Source organism: Giraffa tippelskirchi, chromosome 6, assembly GCF_054371585.1.
Source record: "Giraffa tippelskirchi isolate mGirTip1 chromosome 6, T2T-mGirTip1v1.2.pri, whole genome shotgun sequence".
Taxonomy (NCBI): Eukaryota; Metazoa; Chordata; class Mammalia; order Artiodactyla; family Giraffidae; genus Giraffa; species Giraffa tippelskirchi.
Window position 1 is genome coordinate 107093143 of NC_137280.1, and position 26210 is coordinate 107119352.

General features: G+C 39.8%; 1 protein-coding gene across 15 annotated transcripts in view; it reads right to left on the reverse strand.

Moving 5' to 3' along the window:
• Nucleotides 1–26210, reverse strand: part of SNCAIP (synuclein alpha interacting protein) — a 162011-nt gene that overhangs the window by 32516 nt on the left and 103285 nt on the right. For 14 of the 15 annotated variants that reach the window (XM_081499049.1, XM_081499040.1, XM_081499047.1 and 11 more), the window contains 3 exons: nucleotides 10397–11268; nucleotides 8624–8803; nucleotides 3002–3115 (listed from right to left, as the gene is read on the reverse strand). In XM_081499049.1, coding sequence (XP_081355175.1) covers nucleotides 3002–3115; nucleotides 8624–8803; nucleotides 10397–11268 — 1166 coding nt within the window. The remainder of the gene's footprint in view (nucleotides 1–3001; nucleotides 3116–8623; nucleotides 8804–10396; nucleotides 11269–26210) is intronic. The other variant, XM_081499050.1, reaches the window with a different exon arrangement.

Here is a 26210-nt window from a genome sequence, read left to right on the forward strand (position 1 = left end):
CTAAAATAAACCAGGAGAGAAATTTTCCTCTGTACTATCCTTTCCAAAAGGTATTTACTGAAGAAACAAAAGCAGAACACACTCAAGTGCCTGCTTGATGTAGAAAAACCTGCATGTGCTGAATCCATTAGAAAACTGTTCAGTAATAGTCTTCCTTGTGAAAATATTAGGCTTGCAATGGTTCCAAGTTCAGCATCTCCACAGGTTATCTGTTACATAAGTGGCTGTGGCGGATGTAGGATGGCTGGGCTGAGTTTGCAGTCCTAATGGGTGTCTACATTTTCCACTTGGGTAGGAATGCTCTCCTGAAGGCACTGCTGGGTTACCCTGCTCAGAGCTGTACTTGAGGTCATTAAAAATGCTTATCAACTTGAAATAACAATCTGAAGGCTGATACTAACATGAAGCAAATGTTTGACATGGCTCTTTACAAAGGTCACTAATTTCTGTATTTTCCTCTACTCCAGCCAAATAAACCACACTATCACCTGACCAAATCCCAGAAATGGCACTTTCTTTTGTTTTGTCCCAATGGCTTCAAAGTTAAGAGATGCCTGCTGTGAGAGTTGAAGAGAGAAACTGGCACGTATAAGCAACATTTCCCGGGACAAAGAATACCAGATGCCCTATTATTGACTTAAAGTCTCAAAACAGCGATGCAATCCTTCCCTCCTTTTCTTTGGCAAGCTCTTCCAAAACTGCAGTCAGCTTTTCCACTGATATCTGAAACTTCTCTTTACAGAAGCAAATGAAATCAGGGGTGTGAAACAATTATTCAGACAATTTGAGAATAAATAAAATTTCATCTTATACTGAAGAGAAGGCAATGGCAACCCACTCCAGTACTCTTGCCTGGAAAATCCCATGGACGGAGGAGGCTGGTAGGCTGCGGTCCATAGGGTTGCTAAGAGTTGGACATGACTGAGTGACTTCACTTTTACTTTTCACTTTCATGCATTGGAGAAGGAAATGGCAACCCACTCCAGTGTTCTTGCCTAGAGAATCCCAGGAACGGGGGAGCCTGGTGGGCTGCCGTCTATGGGGTCGCACAGAGTTGGACACGACTGAAGCGACTTAGCAGCAGCAGCATCTTATACTGAGAATGATTTATGAGGACTATTTGTCTTCATAACTCTTTTAGTCATTTGAAAATACTATTTTCCCTTCTGCTGGTCTAAGCCAAAAAAGAGCATCTTTAGCAAATACTTATTAATTCTTATGGTAGTTCATAGAATACCATGGCTGGGGCTCATAAGTGCAATACACAAAGAAAATGAAGCAATTACTTCAAAGACAGTGGCTTTTACAAATTTTAAATGTTCTTGCTTCTTTCTTCATTCCATAAATTTAGTACCATGAGTTGTGTTTAAGATACTCCAAATATCACAACATATTGTTAGATAGAATTATTTTTTTAAAAAAAGGACTTCTGCAGCTATATCAGTTCCACTGCAAACAAGCTACACAAATTATGTACATGGATGGAGAAAAAAACGGAATCTGGCCCCAAAGTCAAAGGACCTGAGTTGAGATCCAGCCTTTGCTCTTACTGGCCACTAGACCACATGCCAGCCACTTAAACAACTTCCTGTCTTCAGTCTCCTCATCCATAGACTAGGGATAAAAACAACAGAATCCAATAACGTTGTTTTAAAGACTAAGTCAGATTATGTATACAAAGTTCAATGGCACAATGCTTGGTACATATAGGAAATGTTACATATATATATTAATTGAAGTTACCATGGCATATTATAAAGTATCACCTAACATGAACCCCACTAAAGAAAGGTTGTGGCAATATTCTGAGTCTATAAATTTGAGATTGTCATGCTCGAGAAAGTATAATCTCTTGTTGACAACACCACAATTTACTGCCACTGGGAAAGTTTATGAAGCCAAAGGGATACGGTTATAAGAATGAGAAGCAATTTTCTTTGCCACAAACAAATGTGATTAAATCTATTTTAATGCACTGCTGACTTTATTTATATTTTCTTAAGGCTGAGATTGGCATTTTGTGGTTCCAGCTTTTTTTAAAGATTATACTCATCCTTCTCAAAGGGGGTTAGTGATGATTTTTTACTGCATACACTGGATTGTCATCTGTGTACATCAATTACTCACACTGGGATTTCCTAATGTAGAAACTGACTGTAACTGAGACTTACTTTGTTTGCATGATTGCTCATCTTTTTTTTTTTAATTCTCCAATTCTTTGTTGAAGATGATAAAACAAGCTTTGGATATATAAACAAACATGAATAGAAAGACTCAATGTTGTAATTATTACCAAATTAATCTGCAAGTAAAATTTAGCAATGACAATTAAAATCCCAATAAAAATGGTTTAACTGAATGTGAACAGCCTGTTTTGGAAAACAAAACATGTACGAATATTTAAGAAAATTTTAGGTAAGTGATTGCTTTGCTTATCTTTAATGGAGCAAGACTTCCTTGATTAATGTCTTACTAAAGATATGCTTTTTAATTTTGGGTTCAAGAAAATATATTATTTTTCCTTTCCACAAAAGTTAAATTTGTTTATTGTAGGAAATTTGGAAAGAAGTGAAAAACATAAAAAAAGAAAATAAAAGCCACTTATAATTCTGAGTGATAATTACTATAAACGTGTGGAGACATAGTTTTTCCTTCTAGTCTTATTATTCATTCCTCTTTCTCTCGCTCCAAAATTCAAAGTTGGTACCAAATTACAGGAACAGTTTTGTGTCATATATTTTAACTCAATATTATATAATGAATATTTTTCTGAAAAATTCTATCATATGAATGTTTCATTATTTATCCAATATTCTATCATGAAATATTTAGGTTTAACACATTTTTTCCTACAAAAAATGCTACAATGACTATCATTGCCTATAAATCTTTGAATACATCTTTGATGATTTTTTAGGTTTGGGTTTTGATATATTAAAAATTTAAAAAGCGGTAGATTACACAGTATGCAAAGAGAAAATAATTAAAAATTTCTTCATACCTGACCAAAACAACCTGCGTAATGAATAAGGCTTGGAAAATCCTTAGAACAACTCAATTCAGCAATGGCTTCTGTTTCACTCACCATCCAGCGTACACACTCCAACTGACCATTCTAGATTAGAAAAAAAAAAAGAAATTGAAGGTAATTCAAGTTTAAAAGTTACCTCACAGGTGGCATTTTTACCAAGAAAAAAAATCACGTGAATTTTAGCTTTTATTTCTGGCTTAACTCATTTACAATAAATGTATACCATACCTGTGATCAGTAATTTTTACTCTAAATCAACTGCATAGTTTTTACTTAAATATGTTCTCATAATTTCATCAGTTATTTTAAAATCAATGTATTAAAGTATAATTTGCTAACTATAAAATGTACTCTTTTAAAAGTACAATTTTAATTTTTTACAAGTATATTCTCTGGTAACTACAACTCCAATCAAGATATAGAACATTTCCACCCCTGTCCCCTCATTTCTAGTTTTCCTTTGTTCTTGTACTGCTCACCTTTGTCCACATGACCACTCTGATTCCTATCACAGCAGAAGAGAATATGCACTCTTTAACATCTGGTTTCTTTCTACCTACATAATGCTTCTACCTACATAAGCTACTGCTTGGTGATAGCTTATTTCTTTTTACTGCTGAGAAGTATTCCACTGCATGAATATACTACAATTTGTTTACCCATTAACTCTTAGAACTGGCTTCTTTTGATAAGTTAGAATGTGAGGAGTCCAAAATAAAGAAAAGGAAAATAATCCCAATGCTACTTTCACTGAAGGAGCCTTCTCTGACTTGATGCTCACAGGAGAAGAGGACTCTCCTGTGCTCAAACCCACACTGTACAGCTGTGACATACACAACCTAGTGATTAAGACCCAGACTTTGGACTGGATTTAAATCCTTAATCCACCACTTAGTTACAAGACCTTGAATGAGTCTCTTCATCTCTCTGATACTCAGTTTTCTCATCTATGAAATAGCAGGGGTTAGTAGCAGCTACCTTATGGAGTTACTGTCAAGATTAAATGAGGCGAAGCATGTCAGCTTCCTAAGCACACAATACCTGTTGTCTTATACTATATTAAAATGCTATCTTAGATCCTCGTAATAACTCCAGAAGACAAATGAGACATTCAGCTGCTTTCCTGGTTTACACAGTGTGGGATTTTAGCCCAGGAGAAAAGAACTACGGTGAGTGTGAAGGCAGGGAAGCGTATACTGAAAATAAGACGGGGGAAGTAATCCGCTCATTCTTCACTTACTCTGGAATTCCAAGTAGTCAGCTTGTAGCTAATCTCATGTAGAACAGTCATCCAGCATGATTAGTACCTGCTGAATAGGTTCCCGGTGCCTGACTCAGCTCCATCTCCTCCCGTTTCTTCTCTCCTTGCTGCCCAGGGAGGCTGATCTCTATGGGTTGATTCCCTTGGCCCCTGGCTTTTGACTGGGTTTGGCTGATGGAAAGCAGTAGCAGGAAACCAGGAAAAGAGTGTGTTTAAGGTTCCCTTTGTTCCCAACTCCCCTTAACGGAGATGCCACTGGTCTGCTGAGTCCTACCAACCAGTCAAAGGTCAAAAGTCAGCAGTTCTACTCAATCCTCTCTATCTCAGGTCCTTCCCCTGCTCTTTGAGGCTCTGGGGAGGTAAATGTGCTCTGGTTGTTACTGACCCCAATATATGATACTTTCCTGCACATGCTCCCTACACCTACACCCCATCCATTCACCCTCCTTTTGCATATGAATCATTCATTATGGCCTCTCCTTAAATTACACAATATGAGCATGCAGTGTTTCTTAAGAGAACTTAAAAAACAAAACAAAAACAACCCACTGAATACAATGTGCTTCATTCCCTCTGAATGAAGAAAGGAAAAAGAACCACGCTGAGCACCTATGAGCAAGACAATCTACATTAATGGGTATTAACACAGAATGCAGAAATATGAGGCAATAGCTGATTTTAGTAATAGCAGTTAGAGTCTTCTCTCTCTCTTTGGTTAGTCTAACTAAAGGTTGGCTAATTTTTAAGCAGCTTTTTATGAGACCAAATTTGGTTTTGCTGATTTTCTCTATTGCTTTTCTATTGTCTATTTCATTTATTTTTGCTTGAAAAGTTTTAGATTTCCTTCTTTCTGATTGCTTTGAATTTAGTATTTTTCTAGTTTTGTGAGGTAGATAAGGCTATTAATTAGAGATCTTCCTCCTCCTTTTTTAAACACAGGCCATTTACCAAAACATATATTTCCCTTTAAGTAAGCTTTAGGTGGTGCATATTTAAATGTAGGTATGTTGCATTTTCATTGATCTCCAAACAGCTTACAATTTTCCTTGTAATTTCTCTTTCGATATGATGATTATTTTGGACTGTGTTAATTCTATATACTTGTGAATATCTTAAATGTCCTTCTGTTATTAATCTCTAATTGCATTTCATTATAGTTAAAGACAAACCCTTTGCATGATTTTAATTACTTTAAATTTATTGAGATCTGTTTTATGACTCAACATATGGTCCATAAGAGAGAATATTTCATGTGTACTTGAAAAAAATGCATGTTTCTGCTGCTATTGGGTAGAATGTTCTGTTAGATGTGTTAGGCTTAGTTTATTGAAGAAGAAACATTTAAACAAATAAAAAGTTGCCAGAGAGGCAAAAAGAAATATCATATCATTACCATGAGTTTGAAAGCCATATCACTTGTCATTAATAGAACTACCAACAAAACAAAAATCTTATTAAGTTTTAGTTGGAAATTTTTACTTGCTAACATCCCTGAGCTTTGGGTCACTCATTGTATGTTAAAAAGGAGGTTATGTATTTTCTCACCAGACCAGCATTTTGTCTTTGGGCTTACTCAGAAATTAAAAGAGAATTAAGGTTATTTAGATTCTAAATTTTTGTGCTGGCTCCATGTTAGAAAACAGATTGTTTTCACCTTTTTGAAACTTTCTTTACAATTATTTTGCTTAACTGTTCCCAAAGGGCACTTAATAATACCTTGAACTCCCACAGTATCTAGTGTTGGGTCCCCCAGAAAGCACTCAATAAATTTTGCATGGAGCTGGCAAGAATTTATGATGCTCCATTTAAGGAGTTTAAGTGTGGGGGGAGATGTTCTTAAGCTTTGGTATGACTTCAGAGCCCCTTTTCTAATGTAATCTTCTTATTTGATATCCTGTCTCTGACTGCTTCCTGTCAGCCAAGTCATATCATCTGAGCAACTTCTGCCCATTTGTACCAAGTTTGTTTGTCTTTAATGACAGCAGGGCTCTCTGAAATGTGCTTAACGAGGTGAAACACCACCAGTTAGTTACCAGTGTTCAAAACAAGGTCTTAAAATGGAAGAATGATGGCTTCTTGGGACTCCCTCAATTTCATCAATGTCCATCACAATGGACTAAGGCAGGATATGTGTCAGGACAGGATCACCAAAGGGCAAGGCACGTGTTATAAAATATTTGTATCTACCGCTTTTGTAAATTCTAAATGAAGGTCATTAAATGAAGGAATAAAAGAACACTTCCATTTCTCAGATCATTGTTCAGAAGTAAAGTATGAAAAGCCTGAGACTGCAAAACTATAAGAGCTTTTGAGTCCTATGGGTTTGATGCATGTTCTTCATTAAAGCAAACAAACAAACAAAAAAATTACTAAGTTTGCATGCTGATTGTATTAGAGAGAACCTATATTGACTGGAGGAGTTTAAGGATAAATGAACACTTAATATGAATAACATAAAGGAGTTTGCCCAGGGTTGGCTTAATGACCACTACATTTCTTAGGTACATTTCTACTTTGAAGATTCTTACTCTATCAAAACAAGCATTTGGGCACACAAATTAACAAATTTTATACAATTATGTGTGTGTGTTAATCTCTCAGTCATGTCCAACTCTTTGTGACCCTATGGACTGTAGCCCGCCAGGCTCCTCTGTCCATGGGATTTTCCAGGCAAGAATACTGGAGTGGGTTGCCATTCCTTTCTCCAGGGGATCTTCCCAACCCAGGGATTGAATCTGGGTCTCCTGCACTGCAGGCAGACTCTTTACCATCTGAGCCATGAGGGAACACTTAACTACAATTATGTAGTTAAGATATATTCAAAACCCACCACTAGTGAGGAAAACTAATGAGAACTGTATTTTATAAATACTAAAATGACAAGGTAGATGTCAGCAATCACTGGCACTGGAAGAATATTTCAGTCATGACTGACATTCCCACTGATTACCAACCCAATTCTTGCCTTCCCACAGGATTCTGCCATGGGACTAGATTCTGAATTCACCATCCTGCACCGGTAACTTACCTGCCTTATCCACCAGGCTATCAGTTCCTTAAGAAAAGAGACTACATCTCATTCACATTTGTTTTGCCAGCACCTTAAAACAATGTCTGGTGGACTCAAAAACATTGTTTAACTTCACTATACTGAATTTTCACTCCCATCTGTTGCTTCTTTTTTCTTGATGGCAGTTCAGCCCTTATTTGACATAGCATCACTGACAACTAAAGAAAAATGATATCTATCCACTGGGTCATGGATTTCTTATATGATCAAAACACCTAATCACTGAATAACATTAAAGAAAATAGAAAGTAACTTTTCAATAATGTAAAACTTTGCTGAGTGATAAATAAATTGAAGATACAAAAATTTAGATTTGCATAAGAGGTGTATAGAGGAAGGAAACTGCTTTTCAAATATAACATGTTCCTTAGTGAATTCACAAATAGACTTTAACTAGCAAGTTCCCCTAGTATATTTCAATATAATTCTATTTGTAAAAATTATGATTATTCAGCTTTTAGACGCCATAACTATTAAGCAAAGCAAAGTACAAACGCAGAAGCACAAGATGTATTACATTTCCCTAAACTTCGCTTCTGGCTTCCTAATAAATGTGACTGAATTCCACATTTATTTGCCAAAAATCTTAAAAGTAATTTTAGTTTAATAGCTAACCTTCTAGTGATGTGTTACATTTTACAGAGGCACTCACTACAGTGCTATAAAAGACCACATTTTCCTGTATCACTGTTTCTAGGTTTTAACTCTATCCTAGTCAGCATTAATTTGCCTAGTTTTTGACAGATAACATACTATGCTCTGCGAGAGCCAAACTCAAACTCGGCACTGATATTCTAAAGAACTCCTGATACTGCAGACACTTCAACTTCAGATGTAGTCCATTAGAGGTCCACTTTATTCTCTGAAATCCTCCTGAGTGCTAGGCTAGCATGCTTTACCATACACCTTTTCCCCATTCGTCTTACTCACTTATACTCACACTAGGAAAAAAAATGAAACAGCCTCACAGAGACCCAGGGGTGGTTAAGAATCCAAACTGCAGTCACCATGAATAACAAAAGTTCTTAAAATGGCAACAGATCATTTTCCTTTATTAGCTGTTTTGACGCTTACCCTAAATTGGAATAGAGTCTCAAAATCTCAAAGCAGTTAGTGACTGAGATGGTTAACCTTTTAAATGCAGTAGGTTCACTTGCCGTTTGCTTGGAACATCACTCTTCTCTTTCCACTCTAACACTTCAGTTTACTAGAAATCTTACAAGACAGGAAAGTGTGGAGGGCCCAGCCCCCAACCAGTCACCTTGATGGCCAGGCCTGCTGGAGTCAACTTCTCCACATTTCGCTCGTTGAGGCAGTCTTCTCCCATCAAAGAAGTGAGGTGCTGCAGACACTCTGCGTGTCCCTGTGATGCAGCAACGTGTAAGAGATTGTTTCCACTTTCGTCATGAATTTTGTCTAGATTGTCGGCAGCTAGGTGTGGCTGTACACATAGTAAGATGAGGAAAACTTAAGTCAATAAAACAGAATGAGAAGCTGTGGGGGTTTTGCTCTGGGCCTTGGGAAGAAGAGATGAGCTTCCAGAAGCCCTGGTGACAGTCACGGGGTTGTAATAAGTCAGAATTCCTTGCTATGAAAGCACAGGAATGCTCAAGTGACTTACTTTCATGGGAGACAGGAAACAGAGATGAGTCAACGAATCTGTAGAGGCTCCAAGCCACCTTTCTAACAACTTGTGATAACCAGCAGTTTTCTTGTCTGTCTCCTCCACTCCTGCTATGTTCTGAGGGCCAGATTCTGCTTTATTCCCTGTGGTAGGTTTGTTGAATGAATGAACTACCTGTCGTAACCATCTGCTTTGCCTTGAGCTTTGGAGAGCTGGCTCTGACGGCAAGCCTTATGATGGGTGCTCTGGTCTGTGCTCCCCCGGGTACCTCCAGACACTTTCACCCCTAAACAAACTCCAGGGCATCTGGAAGCTATACTTGGACTCTGGTTTCTTCACCTTGAGTGAAGTCCAGTGCCCTGAGCATAACTCATTGATAAAGACTGTTGGGTAAATTTGAGAGGTGTTATCATTTGGGAAACATAAAAACATGGGAAAGATAAAAGAAAGGAATGAACCAGAGAGGAAGAGCCAGGAGAAATGGAAAAGACATTTTCAAGAGACAAAAAAAAAATTTACTTAGTAAAATTGTTCAATGATATCATCCTATTAAAACACTAAAATTTGTGGTAATAGACCAAGTGCATTATATTCATCTATGCATAGCTTTACCCTGAGTAGAATCACATGGCCAAGATGTGATGATTTTCCTTGCATGAGACTTTAATTAACACCACAGTGTCAGCTCAGGCTTACTACTGTTTGTCCATGTCTGGAAACCAGGAAAGAACAATGTAGGCAGATGGAATGTGATGTCAGTTCAGTTTTCTCTGAGCCTAAGCAGAACAGACTTTTCTTACATCATGTTACTCTGTGTCTAGAGTCTCTGGAAAAGCTTCTTCATGCTCCCTAGACATGCAGACCTGGAACTAAATTAAAACTCCATGTGGGTCAGAGGGCAATCAAGCTCTAGGGTAAGTCTCTATCTGCAAATGCTTTCAAACATCCTGGTCCAAGTCTTCTGAATAATGATCAGGATAAAACAGAAGACCCTCTGTTCACGTATCTGGCAGGTTCCCCATCAGCAAGGAACTGACATCCCCACAAATAACTCAGTGAGAGCATTGGGAACCATTTGAAAAGCAAAAGGAAACATTAAGATTCATATTTTTAAAGGTGCGGGGCTTTTTTTGGTTTTGCTTTTACTTTAGACTACGTGTTCTTATTACAGCTGAATTCATGCACAGTTCAAGTGAAATAACACTCCCTCTATAGCCATTTGTTTTTCCTTATATTAACCACCTAACTTTTAATTTTAAAACTCCAAAGTCACATCACCCAACTAAAGCCATGAGCAAAGATTAAACAAAAATTGGAACAAAAGCATCATCATTCTGTTACTGGTGAACGGAGTTGATAAAACTGCAGTTCTAGATGGTTAGTATGTATATTGAATTAGTTCATACTCACCAGGAGAGATATTTGCCCTTCTTTAACAATGTTCAAGATGCTTTTCACTTTTTTCAGGTACTCGTTCCTTTCTTCGGGTCCCTGGGAGCTGGTCCAGTTCATGCCACCAATCTGTTCCTCTAGTTTGGGGTCTGTTGCTGAGGACTGCAGATGGAAGGCCCTGAGCTGCAAATCTGGTGCCATTGCCTTGTCAACTTTCCGACTGTGAGGGTCACTGAAGGTCTTGTGTAGGAAGTCCTTACCCTGGTTTTCAGGCTCATAAGCAGAGCCACATTTAACGAGAGGAGGAGAACTCTCTGATTCTTCAGGGGAGAACTTCTGTTGGTCCTGGACAACAGAGGATGCTTTTCTCAAGTGAGGGTTTTTCACAGGAGAAAGAACACAAAATGGTGTCATGTTAGACGGGGAGCTCTCGGCACTTCCTGTAGGGCAGGCTTTGCCGGAAAGGCCATTAATGCTTGTGCACAAACCCAAAATTCTTTTTTCTGAAGTTGCCTTGGTGAAAGAGGCCAGCTGCTGACTGGATTTGATGTAAGGCACATCGAGAATCTCATCCATGTCGAGGTCATAATGTTCCAGCTCCCCCAGCAGGGTGCTGGGTTCCGTGCTCTTCCTCTGGGGGCTGCCCTCGCAAGCTCTGGGGCCGAGCTCCTCAGGCTGGGGGCCTGGGTCAGAATCACCCCCTTTCTGGTACTCTGCCTTTTGGTTCTTTTGGTCATCACTTTCATTGTTCTCCAGAGTCTCTGGCTGGTGTTTCAATGGGGACACTCTTTTCACCGGGCGGAACTTACTATACACATCGGCGATTCCTGTGGGCTTCTGCGTGTTTGTAATAAGAGTTGAGACACCACAATTCCAGCCAGAGCTAGACACTGTTTTAAAATAAATTAAGAGAGGGGACTATTAAATTGAAACACTGAAAACAGCATGGCCACATAGGCACACACGATCCACTCAAGTTGTGCTCAAAGGAAGTCTGGGTATTAAGGAACAATTTAAGAGAGAATGTAGACCATAAAACAGTTTGTACTTACCCTTGAAAAACAGTGAATGCTAAAAGAAAGTTACCACGTATTGGCTCAGAATTAATTCAAGTAGTAATAATAGTGGAAGCAAACAGCAAAAGAAAACAAACCCAGACGGATACTCTGTTTTATTCCCTGAGTAGTTGCACCTCCCTGACAGTATGTTGATACTTGTCATCACTCTGAAAAACAGAATTGGAGGATAGGATCCTTGAGTTTAATAAACTTTCAAACTAATTCAGGGAGAGAGGTATGTACTTGCATTTGTGCACACACACATAGGTATACCCTTAGAGCTCATGAAGTCTCGGAGAAAGAAGGGTAATATTAGGCAAACTTAAGCTGAGAACTACTGAGTGATTCGCTAGGTGACCTGTTAGATGGATCAGGGAAAGAACAGGAAGGCATGGAATGGTCACGACTGGCTGGACCGTGGGAGATAAGCCACAGTGGAGTTCATCCCACCCTAGACTAAGTATCCAAGTCAACCATAGCTCATGGGCATTTGACAGTGCTTTCTGGCATATGACCAGCAACATAACACACTGCCACGTCACAAGGGAACATGCTCTTTTGGAGTCACTGCTGCCCTCCGTCGTTTGGAAAGCTGGAAATGAACAGGAGGAAGTTGCAAAGTGAGGGTGAAGCAGGCAGACTAGTATTTTTTTCCCCCTTCTCATTTCTGTGCAAAGTTTAGATAAAGATTGTATAGTCTGTGTTTGAGTGTCTGGTTGGGATGATGTGTCAAGTGAAACAGCAACACATCCAGGGGTGAAAGATAAGCACCACCTCCTTCCACAGGGAGCCTCATATGACCAGCTGCCCCTGCCTCCCCTCAGAGGCTGACCGAGCAATGGCCTCCTCCCTCAGCCTCGATGATACAGCTTCCTCTCCGGGACACTCCTCTGACTAGACAGATGACCCCACACCCTGGTAATTTGCAGGCCACTGATTTATGGACTCTTATTCCTTTCCCACTTAGTTTATACCATCCTCCACCAAAGGGGTGAGGTTTCAGCATATGCCTTCCCACTCGGCATCTCCCATCTCTGTCTGCTCTTCTAGAACAGCAGCAGGTGGGAAGTGTTTAAACCAAAGCACCTGTGTGTGTCTGTTCTTTGCCACCGAGCACAACCCAAAAATGGGCTTCTCAGGTGGTACAGTGGTAAAGAATTCCACCTGCCAAGAGAGGAGATGCAAGAGATGGGGGTTCGATTCCTGGGTCGAGAAGATCCCCTAGGGGAAGAAATGGCAACCCAGTCCAGTATTCTTGCCTGGAGAATCCCATGGACAGAGGAGCCTGGTAGGCTACAGTCCACGGGGTCTCAAAGCGTTGGACACGACTGAGTGACTGAGTACACACACACACACAGCACAACCAAAAGCTAAAGGAACCTGAGAAGAGCATATATTCAGGACTGTAACTTCAGCAATAGCCCCTGCTATCACTGATTCTTGGGGTGAAAGCAGCATACAAATGATTTAAAGTTCCCCAAATTTAGACCCGGCCATTCTTCTTCCTACTACAATGTGTTCTCAAAGGATTCAGGTAAGTACCAGAGTCAAAACAAGGTGAGAGTGAGCATTAGCCTGAATGCTAGATACCTATTGATGGGTGAGTTTTTCCCCCAAGTGGACCACAACTTTGCTTGTGGTCTCAGAGGGTCTGCATGAAGTGATCCTTCTCTGAGGACTTTCAGGAACCTATGAGAACACTGTCAGCTGTGGAGTGAGGCCAGGATTCTGTCTAGTAAGAAACAGGTGTTAACTGAGAATATTCCAGAAGGGAAGGGAGGTATCTAGATGCTCTTAAGCTGCTGCTCCTCTGCCTTTAGCTAACTATGGTTCTTACATGTATACAGTTCTTGACACAGAGTAGACAATTAACAAATGCTAGTATCTGAGTTTGAATCTCACTCTGTACAACACAGTAAATTTCTTTAAAGATGCCCAAAGTGCATCCTTCTGAGGGACTCACAGCTTAATTTCACAGGGAATGAAAGTCCTTTTAATAAACTCAGAGGAGCGATAATCACCAATGAGAGCTGGATTTTCTAGTTATTTATGAAATGTAAATATGCAAAGGCAAAGACTAATTCTAACTGGTCCATTATAAATTTTAAAGTCTTTCTATCCTTTATATGTCCTTTTGCCCTATAAAATGTAAAGCTAAAAAAATTAATGCCTGCCAGAAATTCTTGCCAAGCCTTTAACTCTTCCTTTCAAGAACACATGGTTACTTACTTATTTAAAAGAGCAGAGAAACAGTGGACACAGAGTTTATAATATGTAAATATGCCTTTAATTTTATCCATCAATTATCTGAAAAGCTTACAGTAGAATATATATATATATATATTCCTTAACATTTCTGAGATATACACTTTTTATTAGGGGCAGCATTTGCTAATATATTGCCAACTACCTTCATGTTTTTGGAACTTCTTGATAATGTGAATCTCAGGATGTAATAAAAAAATTTTCAAGCCACATAACTTAGTGGGCCAGTACAACGAGAGCATTGTACCAATGTATTTATGTATCATATAAGGTCGGGGGTTCAAAGGGCTACTCTTTTATGTTGGCTTTATTTACATGTGAAATTTTTTCCAAGTGATACAGGGAAATGGATACCATATGTTTCCCAGCTGTTTTCTTCTGACAGGGGCCATTAAGAATGCTCTATGGAAATGAATTCTGTCTGAATCTTATGAAAACACTTCTTTCCACAGAAGAGCCTAGAAACTGAAGAAGGGGCAGCAACATTAGGCTTGTTGTCCTCCTTATTCAAACCTATGGTTTTTTTTTTTTTAGGCTGAGAGTGAAATATGTGCTTTTTAGTCTCTGTCTTGACTTCCTGGAAAAAAACCCAGTTAGGAAAAATGGATTAGATGACAAGTTTTCATGAGAATGCTCTCATTTATTACCATATACTTGTCTGAGAAGTAAAATTTTGTTTATATACAAAAGATAAAACTCAATTAGTTTCTTTCTCCTAAGCTAGGAAAATGGGCATTTTAAGCATAACATCATTGCCCTTAATGACTGACAAGATTTTCACTTCCAATTCGATAAATCTACCAAAAATTCCACTTATACTGTTGTTCTATGCCAACACCATAATAGATTTCTTATAATGCATGGAAACAAAGATCAGACTAACTATGGTTACTAGGAAGACTTTGAGGCTAAATTTGTTTCCTGGAAATCATGAATAAATACTTCACATGTTAAACTTTAAATCTCTGAAAATTTGATCTATTATCTTACGAGATCTTTACAAGCTCTGTAAGAACACAGTGTGTGTTTAATTTCTCTCTATCCTCAAAGCACCCAGGAAATTCCTTTATATGAGTAAGTTCTGAATGACTTTTTGGTACAGTGGATTCATTTTCAACATCTTATGAAAGGAAACATGTAAATTTACTGTAAACCAGTCCTCCTGATTATGGCACACATTTTCTAAATGGTCAGTAGGTAAATGGAAGTGCATTTGAGGCTGCTTTACAGGCCATAATTCCCTCTCCTAATCTAATTGGCATTTGGAATGTCTCCGATCTCCAGCAGGGTATTTCCAATTGCCTGCTGACCAGCTACAGGTCACCATGTCTTCAACAAGCATCTAACGTGAGCCTAAGTCATGCAAGTATGTATAACAGGTAGAATGTTCTGATCCAGGGGTTTTATCACCTTCCACACTGGTCTGCTTTCTCCTTTCCGCTTCCTTATCCAACATACTCTCTCTCTCTCTCTATTCCATCTTCTCTAAATGTATCCTTGAATCATATGACCATGTATGCTGGTTCCCAGGCAAACCACCTCCGAGGTATCACTGATCTTTCTCTCTCTTTCTTTGTTTAAATTAACTGCTGTTGGAGTATAGTTGACTTACAATGCTGTGTTAGTTTCTGCTATACAGCAAAGTGAATCAGTTGCATATACACATATCCACTCTTTTTTTTAGGTTTTTTTCCCATATAAGTCATTGCAGAGTAGTAAGTAGAGTTCCCTGTGCTATACAATAGGTTCTTAGTAGCTATCTATTTTACATATAACATGTGTATATGTCAAATCCCAATTTCCCAATCTATCCCTCCCTCCCTTTCCCTCTTGGTAACCATAGTTTGTTTTCTACATCCGTGACTCTATTTCTGTTTTGTAAATAAGTTCATTTGTACCATTTTTCTTTTAGATTTCATGATCTAGCAATCCCACTCCTGTGCATATATGTGAAGAAAACCATAATTCAAAAAGATACACATACCCCAATGTTCACTGAAGAACTATTTACAATAGCCAGGACATGGAAGCAACCAAAATGTCCACTGATGGATGAATGGATAAAGAAGATGTGGTACATACATACAATGGAATATTACATGACCATAAAAATAATGAAATAACTCCATTTGCAGTGACATGGATGGACCTAGAGCCTGTCATACTGAATAGAGTAAGTAAAAGACAAATATCATATGATATCGCTTTTATGTGGACCCTTCTCTTTTATGATCCCTGCCCCATACCCCTTAGGCAGCGAGTCTTACTGTGGCCTGATCCTCAGTCCTTCTCTAATTTGGTCCCTCGCTTCATCTTCTCACACTGACTAGACCACACTGAGACCTTCCCATAGTCTGTGCAGGGTTCTGTCTACTTCTTAGGTTTTCCTTTTTGATCCCCTATTCAGATAAGTCTGATTTTGTCACTTCTTAATGTAGAAACTTTGAGGTGGCCTTGTACTGCCTAAAACAATATTCCCCCACTATGGGGGAGGCATACCCCTGTGCACAGAAACCATGCTAAATACCCCTGATTTAAAGAATAAGCAAGCTTCTCACCTTTCAACTCTTTCTTCTTCTTAATTTAAGAACTCTCAGTTAGGTGCTACAATGACTTTAACTCCTCTCCAAAACTTACAAACTCCTTTCAGAATAATGAGACTGTGGGCCTTTACCTCAGAGGCTTTCATAAGCAAAGAGTTCACAGAAATGGTTTATTTCTATCCCATTTTAATGATGTCCTTGAATTTACTATGACACTGATTTTCCACTTACAACACTGACCTAAAGTTTCTCTTAAAAACAAATATGCTAAAAATATGTGGTCTTAGAAAAACAGGTTTAAAATAATAATACAAGTGGTTTGCAGGTAAAACAAAAATGGCAGAGAAAACTTTACATGTACCCATGTTGTGGAAATAATACTTGAACAACTAACCAAGTTTTGATGAACCTTTTACTTTCAGGATAGTAGCTAAATTCTTGAGCATTCTTTATTTTCTATTTTTTCTTCTCATCTCAGCACCATCATTCCCACATCACTAACTTTCCTCTCCCTTTCCATTGCTAAACTCACCCTTTCTGGATGTCCCATATCCTTCTTTCATTTTCCTTCCTGTGGTGAGTACCCCTCTCCCATGATGCCTTTGCTGCCTTCTCTGCCTGAGATGAAAGCTCATCTGCCAAGATTCCCCTCACATATTACCTCCTTGGTTCATTTCCTCTGACTTTCCCAGATAATTGTTGTCCCTTGCTTCTCACTGTCCTGAGATATACTTGCCCATACTGAGAGTCAGGCATTTATAAAGCTCTGTTTCAACAACTCACTTAAGCATCTGTCTCACCTTCTCTACTGAGAGTCCCTCAAAGGCAAAGACTGCTTATGAACCGATCTGTTTATAACAGCCCTCTCTCAAGCACAGCATGTCACAGATATAGGGACCAAGGACTATTTAAAAAATAAATAAATGAAGGGAGGAGAGAGGGCGCTGGGCAGGGGGGACAAAGGTTCAAAGGAATACGCTATACCAAAGATGCAAAGTATGCTACATACATATGAGTCTTGTCACAGTGAGTCACTCTTGCCCACATTTTGGACACAATGAATGTGTTGAATATTTCAAAGACAGTCTTGGTAAAGCTATTGAAGATGTGCTACATATTAAAGTATTTTCATGTATTTCCTAAGTTCTAAGCCAAAATTGCTTCATCTGTAAAATAAAGGGGTTAGACACACGATGGCTAAGACCTGACCCACCTCTAAATCTCTATGACTGTATGGAATGTCTACAAATAACAGGGCTCTTTATTCTGAGTGACTCACTATGAAACACTATAATTCTTCTGGATCCATGTCTTTCAACAGATCCTCACAAATTTATAATTATGAGGCTAAGCTGATTGCTGACACAGAACAACTCTTTGGCTCTTGGGACTGATAAATTAGTATTTTCTTAGGAAGATAATGTACAGTTTGCGATGGCAACGGTGGATCCAATTTTTGAGACTGAACGTCAGTGCTGGCTCCCAAAATGTCTATTTTACTTCTAAATATGGAGTTATGTGTCCATACTAGAAAATTAGCTTTAGACATCAAGAAGAGAAAGAAAAGAGATGTATCTTTATGATAAAATACTGTTTTCTTGCTATCTATTGTTAAAAGGTAAAGGAATACTATTTTCCTTGAGAAACAAAATGATCAACTTTAGCTGTAATTGCCTTAACATGTACACAACAATGCACTTCACATCTACAGCTACTGGAAACCTAGGCATCTTCAAGGACATGACTTCGAAGTTCTCCAAGAGGCCATTTCCTTCCATTTCTATACCTAAGAGAGGGATATCAATGAAAGAGCAGGAGGGTCAATGTTAGAGTCAAGTTTCCTTAGCCCAATGTAAATGAAATTCATCGTGGGCCCACTTATCAAAAACACCTCAAGTTCTAAAGAGTGGTGACAGGTGACTGACTTCATCTCATGACAAGTGAAGAAGGATACGGAGCCTGACTGAGGATTACTTGCTGAGTGCTCTCTGTACCATCCATGGAGACTAGATTGGAACCTGGTCTAAGAACGGGTTAACTCTGAATCTGGACTAATATGTCAGGCCACAATGTTGGGAAGAGCTGGTGGGAGTGAGGAACACATGTTTCTGGAATGTTCCCATGGAGTTGTCTGCTCATCCCTTTCACTGGTGCCACAGACCCTTTATTGAGCATGTTGTGAGGCTGAGGGGAAAGTACAAAGGGTTTTCTTATAAAAATATCAACCAAAGATTTATTCACATTGAGATGTTAAAATATCATTGGAAAAGATTCATTGATTTGGTTCTCAACTTCCTGAATTTAAGTGGCTGCTGATACCAACCAGCTGTAGAAAGTGTCAGATTCCGGTTTTGTAATTCCCAGTCCTGCCTTGAACTGTCAAGACCTGCTCACATCACTTTGTGCCCCATCTGCACACATCTATTTGTTGGGTGAAAGCTCATAGAAATACTCAAAATCCCTTACTACCTGGATAGAAAAGATACTTCTTCACCAAAGATGTATGTTCTAACATGAAATGTGACATAATATTTTTACCAATTAAAATCTTTGGACCTTTTAAAAGTATTGTTCCTCTAAAAGAGCAATGGGTGATTCTCAAGAAAGTACATGGTTTTAGTTATTCTGTTACCTAAAAGGGCTTCCCAGGTGGTTCAGTGGTAAAGAACCTCCTGCCAGTGCATGAGACTCAGGTTCATCCCCAGGTGTGGAAGATCCCCGGGTCTGGAAGATCCCCTGGAGAAGGGAATGGCAACTCGCTCCAGTATTCTTGCCTGGGAAATCCCATGGACAGAGAAGCCTGGTGGGCTGCAGTCCATGGGGTCTCAAAGAGTCAGACAGGAAAGCATGTTGACCTTCACTCTAACATCAGCAAAACCTTTTGAGTGGATTAACTCTTGTATCCACTCTAGGCCCATTACCAGGTTTCCTTTTTTTTTTTCTCTCACTGCTAAGTTGTAGAGAGAGATACACATCCACGCATGGTACAAAGGCTCAGCAAGCAGAGAAGTGTGGAGACGGGGGAGAGCTTGCTCAGCATGGTTTCTGGAAAGTGCAGAACCACGCTTACCAGTTTTAACTGAAGGTGGCGATGTTTTACAGTGCTGATCTGTCAAGGCCAGGAAACACCAAGAGACTGCTCCTTGCTAAGAGAACAAGAGGCAGAGGGGGTGGGCAGGGGATGGGGGTTGAAAAAAATCCCCATCCTCTACCCTCTACTCGACAGCTCCAACAGATGGCTGGCTCCCAGAATGCCATCAGTAAAAAGTTTTCTCTGTATGAAGTCACGTATCCACATTAGGAATACAGCTTTAGATACAAGAAGAGAAAAGGGTGTGTACATCTTTAGGATGCAAGAGTGTTCTCCCACTTTTTTTTTTAAACTAAACGTTAAATGAACTCTATTTTCCAGAAAAAAAGTGGTAAGTGTATGAACTCTGGTCCCATTTTGAGGGGGAAGCACTTAAAGGTCTGGAAGGGTGGAGAAATGGGAGGAAGAACTAGCCTGGCCTGCAGCCTCCTTTGTCACAAGGGTCTGCCCACCCAAGCTGGTGGGGCCCCCGGCAGAGTTCTCCATTACAAGGCTGTGGAGGGAACAGGGCAGGTGTAGGGAATGCAGCAAAATGCAGACAGAGGCTCGTCCAGGAGAAAGCCTAGCAGAGCCACGTGCCTCCCTGTCTACTGCAGCTCAGTACACACTTCTCAGGCACTGTTAAAAACTATCGGAAAATAAAAAACCTCTCCAAATGCTGTTTCGTAATTAGACCTTTCCTAAAATGTCCTCCATCTTTAAATTGCTGACAAAATATGTTGGTGTAAAACCTCCTGTGTTTCTGATTACAAGGCAAGTGTATGATCTCACTAGATGTTTTCACAGCAACTGCAGAGGGTGATCGGTGCCTGTGTTGTTCTCACTTGAAAATAAATGAGAACTCAGAGAATTTTAAGTGTTATGTGGAAAATTACACACTATGCTGACTGCTCAACCAGGACCGAGATTCCCGGACTTCAACTTTCTTTCCGTAATACCACAGAACTGCCTTATCAAAATGAAAAGCATCCCCTAAACATGTGAGTCACATTTTTTTTTTTTCTATTTGGGTCACATGTGGGCAATGAAATCCTAGACACCAGTAGTAAAACCTGGTTGTACTCATTTCAGATTCACTTTAGTCTAAATCCCAAACTGGACACTCTGTCTATAGATTTTGGTAACCACTGACTATGAAGTAACATTAGTAAAATGGCTTTTAATAACAAGTTCTCTTGTTGAGTGGAAGAATTTCTCTACTTTGTTTATCTTTAGTGGCATCAGCCTAAATTTAGAGTCATCTTATCACTGAGAATTAGTTCTGAATTCAGCTGCCAATTCCTTCAACTGGTTAAAGGTGGCAATTTCTTTCTAGTATAAGCAAGAGATACAAGAATAGAATAACACTTATTCAGAAGTGCTAAAGTAACTGGTAGAATGTTAAAAGCCTCTTACAGGGTCCATTCATTCTACAAACATCTGTTGAATGTTCTCTGTGCACACGGTTCTAGGGGTACAGAGGAGAATGAAACAGACATAATCATCGTCCACAGAGGGCAAGCCGACAGTCAAGCAAGTACACGGATGAATGAGAAATTACAAAATGCAAATTGCTCCGATGGAACAGAGAACAGATGAGAAGCCTCATCATGGAGATGATACGTCCTAAGCCAAGACCTGAGGATGAGAAGAAGACAATTACCGCAGATGACACCACCCTTATGGCAGAAAGTGAAGAAGAACTAAAGAGCGTCTTGATGAAAGTGAAAGAAGAGAGTGAAAAAGTTGGCTTAAAGCTCAACATTCAGAAAACTAAGATTATGGCATCTGGTCCCATCACTTCATGGGAAATAGATGGGGAAACAGTGGAAACAGTGTCAGACTTTATTTTGGGGGCTCCAAAATCACTACTGATGGTGATTGCAGCCATGAAATTAAAAGATGCTTACTCCTTGGAAGGAAGGTTATGACCAACCTAGATAGCATATTGAAAAGCAGAGACATTACTCTGCCAACAAAGGTCCGTCTAGTCAAGGCTATGGTTTTTCCAGTAGTCATGTATAGATGTGAGAGTTGGATGGTGAAGAAAGCTGAGCGCTGCAGAATTGATGCTTTTGAACTGTGGTGTTGGGAGAAGACTCTTGAGAGTCCCTTGGACTGCAAGAAGATCCAACCAGTCCATCCTAAAGGAGATCAGTCCTGGGTGTTCACTGGAAGGACTGATATTAAAGCTGAAACTCCAATACTTTGGCCACCTCATGCGAAGAGTTGACTCACTGGAAAAGACCCTGATGCTGGGAGGGATTGGAGGCAGGAGGAGAAGGGGACGACAGAGGATGAGATGGTTGGATGGCATCACCGACTCCATGGACATGGGTTTGGGTAAACTCCGGGAGTTGGTGATGGACAGGGAGGCCTGGCGTGCCGCGATTTATGGGGTCGCAAAGAGTCAGACACTACTAAGCGACTGAACTGAACTGAACCTAAGATGAGAATTACAATTCTCATCTTTCTCCTGAGCGGAAAATATAAAAGAAGGTTTCATAGTTCTCATATCTAGAGCAGAGTGAGCCAGGGTGAAGGAGAGCAAAGATGAAGCTAGGCAAGGTGGTCAGGGGCCAACTCACTGGAGGGTTTTATTGACCACAAAAAGCAGTTTGGTTTATATTTTAAGTGAAATGGGGTATTCTTGGGGGGCGGTTCCACAGGGAATAAAAGGGACTGTTTTACATTTTTTATTATTTATTTATATATTGGCTGTGCTGGGTCTTCACTGCTTTGCTAGAACAGGTGCTATTCTTTGTCGTCGCAGTCCTCAGACTTCTCATCGTGGTGGCTTCCCTTGTGGAGCAAGAGCTCTAGGCACACAGGCTTCAGTAGCTGTAGCACCCAGGCTTGGTAGTTACAGCTCACTGGCTTAGTTGCTCTGTGGCATTTGGGATCTTCTTGGACCAGGGATTGAATCCTTGTCCCCTGCACTGGCAGGCAGATTCTTATCCACTACGCTACCAGGGAAGTCCAACTTTATATTTAAAAATACATCTTTGCGCCTACTTGGTGGAAACGTGGGATGGTAGGATTGACCGTGAAGAAAGAAGTGAGACTAGTTCATGGTTGTTAACTCAGATGAAACGTAAGGGTGGCTTAAGTCAGTGCTTCTCAAACTTGAGGGCTTCCCTTGTGGCTCAGCTAGTAAAGAATCCATCGGCAATGCGGGAGACCTGGGTTCGATCACTGGGTTGGGAAGATCCCCTGGTGAAAGGAACAGCTACCCACTCCAGTATTCTGGCCGGAAGAATTCTATGCATTGTATAGTCCATGGGGTTGGGTCACAACGAGTTGGATACGACTGAGTGACTTTCACTTTCACCTTCTCAAACTTGCATCTGCACAAAGGATTGGCCTGGAGGGCCTGGTAGGATGCAGATTCTGATATGGGAGTCTGGAGTAGGCTGAGTCTGCATTTCTAACAGGCTTCCAGGTAGTGCTGACCGTGCTGGTTCTAGCTCCAGATAGCACCGTGAGACGCAAGGGCCTGAGCAATCAGTGCCGTGGAAGGGTCTGAACTTTTGTAGATGGTTCTTTACTCCCTCTGAGAATCCTTCAACTATGAGATTCTAGTATCCTGTTTCTATTACATGACTTTCAAATTTTTTCTTAGGGGAAGAGTCAGGGCAAAGGAGCTAAGTGGACAAAGCACGTCCGTTCATTTTAAATAGAAAGAAAGAGCCCATTGGGAGACAAAAGAAAAAGGATAAGCTCTCAGCCAGAAGTGGGATGCTCTCTGAGATGCTGAGAAGCTCCAAAACCAGTAATGACCCTCCCCTCCCCAGTCATACCATTGCCTTGATTGGGAAGGCGGGGCAGGAAAATCCCTCCTCCCTTATGACTGGAGTGACTTCTGAGAAGGAAGTCACCTGGGGGCTGCACAAGGTCAAAGCCACTTGGGTTCTGTACCAGTTTTCCCTTGACCCTGGGCTTCATTTCTTCCCCTACCTCCCCCCACGATGCTTATCTCCCTGAGTTCTCACCCTTCCTTACTGGGATTGCCTTGAACTCATTTCTACCAAGAGGAGACTTCTCCACCAGTTTCGAATTCAGTAAAACCAAAATAGGAGGAGGAGTCTGGGTCTCTGCCCTGAAGTTTTCTCTCTCTCTGACACTGCCTCATTCCTGACTTTCTTAATTCCACAACCTTCTAGACAATCAGGGAGCTGCAGGGCTTATATCCATGGCTAAGCAAAGGGAAGAAATGTTCAAGCAAAAAGGGGGAAAAAGATGCAATGTATTTAATCTCTGCCACTGCCAGCCCTTTACATTATTTTTGACAAGAGTTTTATTTTTAACTTCTCTATCACCCCCCTGCTCCTATCTTTCCCCGTATGGACTTCATACTCTTTCTTTCAGAAACATAAGCTAAATATGGGGTTATGTGTTAATCCGTGTTAATGGATTAAAAGCAGACAGAGGGGGCAGCTCTGTTTTCCTAAGATCTGTGGTTCATTCAAAGTGATGGCCATACACATTTTGTAACAGCAGAAAAAAGCAGTGGATAAAATGGCCCTTACATCATGATGATAACCATACAAAAAATAAACCTCATGAAAAAATGCTAGAAAGAAATATAGCAATTTTGTTTTGGTGGCATGGTTAATTGTAGCTTTTGCTTACCATTTAAAAAATGAATTATGTCACTTTTATAATTATAATTTTGTTAAAGAAAAATAAAAAATGTTAATAAAAAAAACAAAAATAAATTTTGTTAAAGAAAAATAAAAAATAAAAAAAAAATAAATAAAAAATAAAGAAAAATAAAAAAGCAATGGGATGACCCAGAGGGATGGGATCGGGAGGGAGGTGGGTGGGGGGTCCAGGAAGGGGAACACATGTAAACCCATGGCTGATTCATGTCAATGTATGGCAAAAACTATTACAATATTGTAAAGTAATTAGCCAAAGAAAAAAAAAGAAAAAAAAAAAAGAAAAATAAAAAATGACTAACATGCTCACCTATATGCTTTACTGTATGTAAATTTTTACTGTGGTTAAATAGACATTTGTCATAAATGTCAGATTCTTTGCTGTATTAGGTTGAAGTATTCATTTTCTTGACTGAGATCTTAACAAATCTGTTTCCCAATTCTTTGAGTCCATTTTATATTAGATCATGTGAAATGGATTATAGTCAGCAGGCTTTCAATTTAAACTGCTGTACCAACCTTCGTTTTCATGCTTTTAGAATGAAACCTTAATAATATATAAACAGGAGGTTTATATATTTAGCATCATTAGCTATACCACAGTAGCACTGAGAGGATAAATTTCACGTCAATGTATTATTTTTGGTGCTAGCCAAAATCCTTGAAAAATCTTAGAAAACCATGGATTTTCGTATGTTCAGGGTTTTTCACAAAATTTGCATGCACAAGGGCTAAAAGTATAGCAAATTCATAATGTTTCTAAATAAACACCCAAAATGACTTTTACCAGATACTAACTTTAAAAAGTATGATTTTTCTTTATTCATTATCATACCAGTCATCTTCTCTACTATTTAGGTATTGAAATCTCTTCAGTGTCTCTTCTCAAACACACCCCAGGGCCATTTATTACTGTTACATAACCAAGTTTCCCAACCTTAGCACAACTAAGTTCTCAGATGCAAAACTGCATTAATATTTATCTGCCTTCTTTCATAATATAATTATACGAGCTGAGCAGATACATACTTGTGAGAATCATGAGACATTTAAACCATGAATTGAAACAAATGTGTATTTGAGTGTCCAATTAATTAAAACAAACTCGAAGTCAATGAAATGGAATATGTTTGATTTGAATACCATATGTCGATTTAACACATTTAATCCTCATATGGAGAAAATGGAAAGCAGAGTTAACACTCCTTGCCTTGTTCTGTCATCCTTCCCTACATGAGGAAGAGGGATTAAGCAGAGAAAACATGCAAATGTTTTACAAATAACTCTCTCTTATAGGTGCAAAATTTTCAGACATAACATCCTTGGTGCTAATCCTTGCCTCACACCACTAGCCATGTGCGGTTCCTCAGACTGTGACTACTCTTCAGCTGTTAAACTTCATAGGGGTTCTGCAGTCAGTAGACTTGCCTTCAAATGCAGAACTCTGGGCAAAGTATTTGCTTTCTGTGAGTCTCAGTTGCCTAGTCAATAAAATGGGCATTTATTTTCCTTATCAATAAAAAGACCATTACTATAGTCTTCCCTGTGAGAATTATGTTGAAAGTAAAAGCGTAAAGTGTTAGTTGACCAGTCGTGTGCAAATCTTTGCAACCCTATGGACTGTAGCCCATCAGCCTCCTGTGTACATGGAATTCTTCACGTAAGAATACTGGAGTGCGTTGCCATTCCCTTCTCCAGGAGATCTTCCTGACCCCTGACCCCAGGATCAAACCCGGGTCTCCTCATCGCAGGCAGATTCTTTACTGTCTGAGCCACCAGGGAATTATTTCGAGGACAAATAAGCTGTGTACAGAAGACCCTAACACCTGATACACTGAGCACCTCAGACATAACTGGGAGAGCTCAGTAATACCTGTACAACTCCCAAAACACCACAGTTTGTTCTCAGGCTTCTAAGCCCTAGTTGTTGTTCTTCCTCCTGCCTTCCTCTGGTATCTGCGATTTCGTCACATTTCTTTTCAAAACTTCTTTTGCTGACAAAAATTCTATTTAGTCATGCAGTGGCTCAGACTGTAAAGAATCTGCCTACGATGTGGGAGACCTGGGTTCGATCTCTGGGTTGGGAAGATCCCCTGGAGGAGTACAGTTGATAGTATTACCCTGTCAGGGAAAATACAGATTTTAATAGGAACCCATGCCTTTGGCTATGGGAAGGGCACTCAGAGCAGACTCGTGGTGTCAGTGAGCAGATGGAAGGCGCAAGGAGTCTGCCCC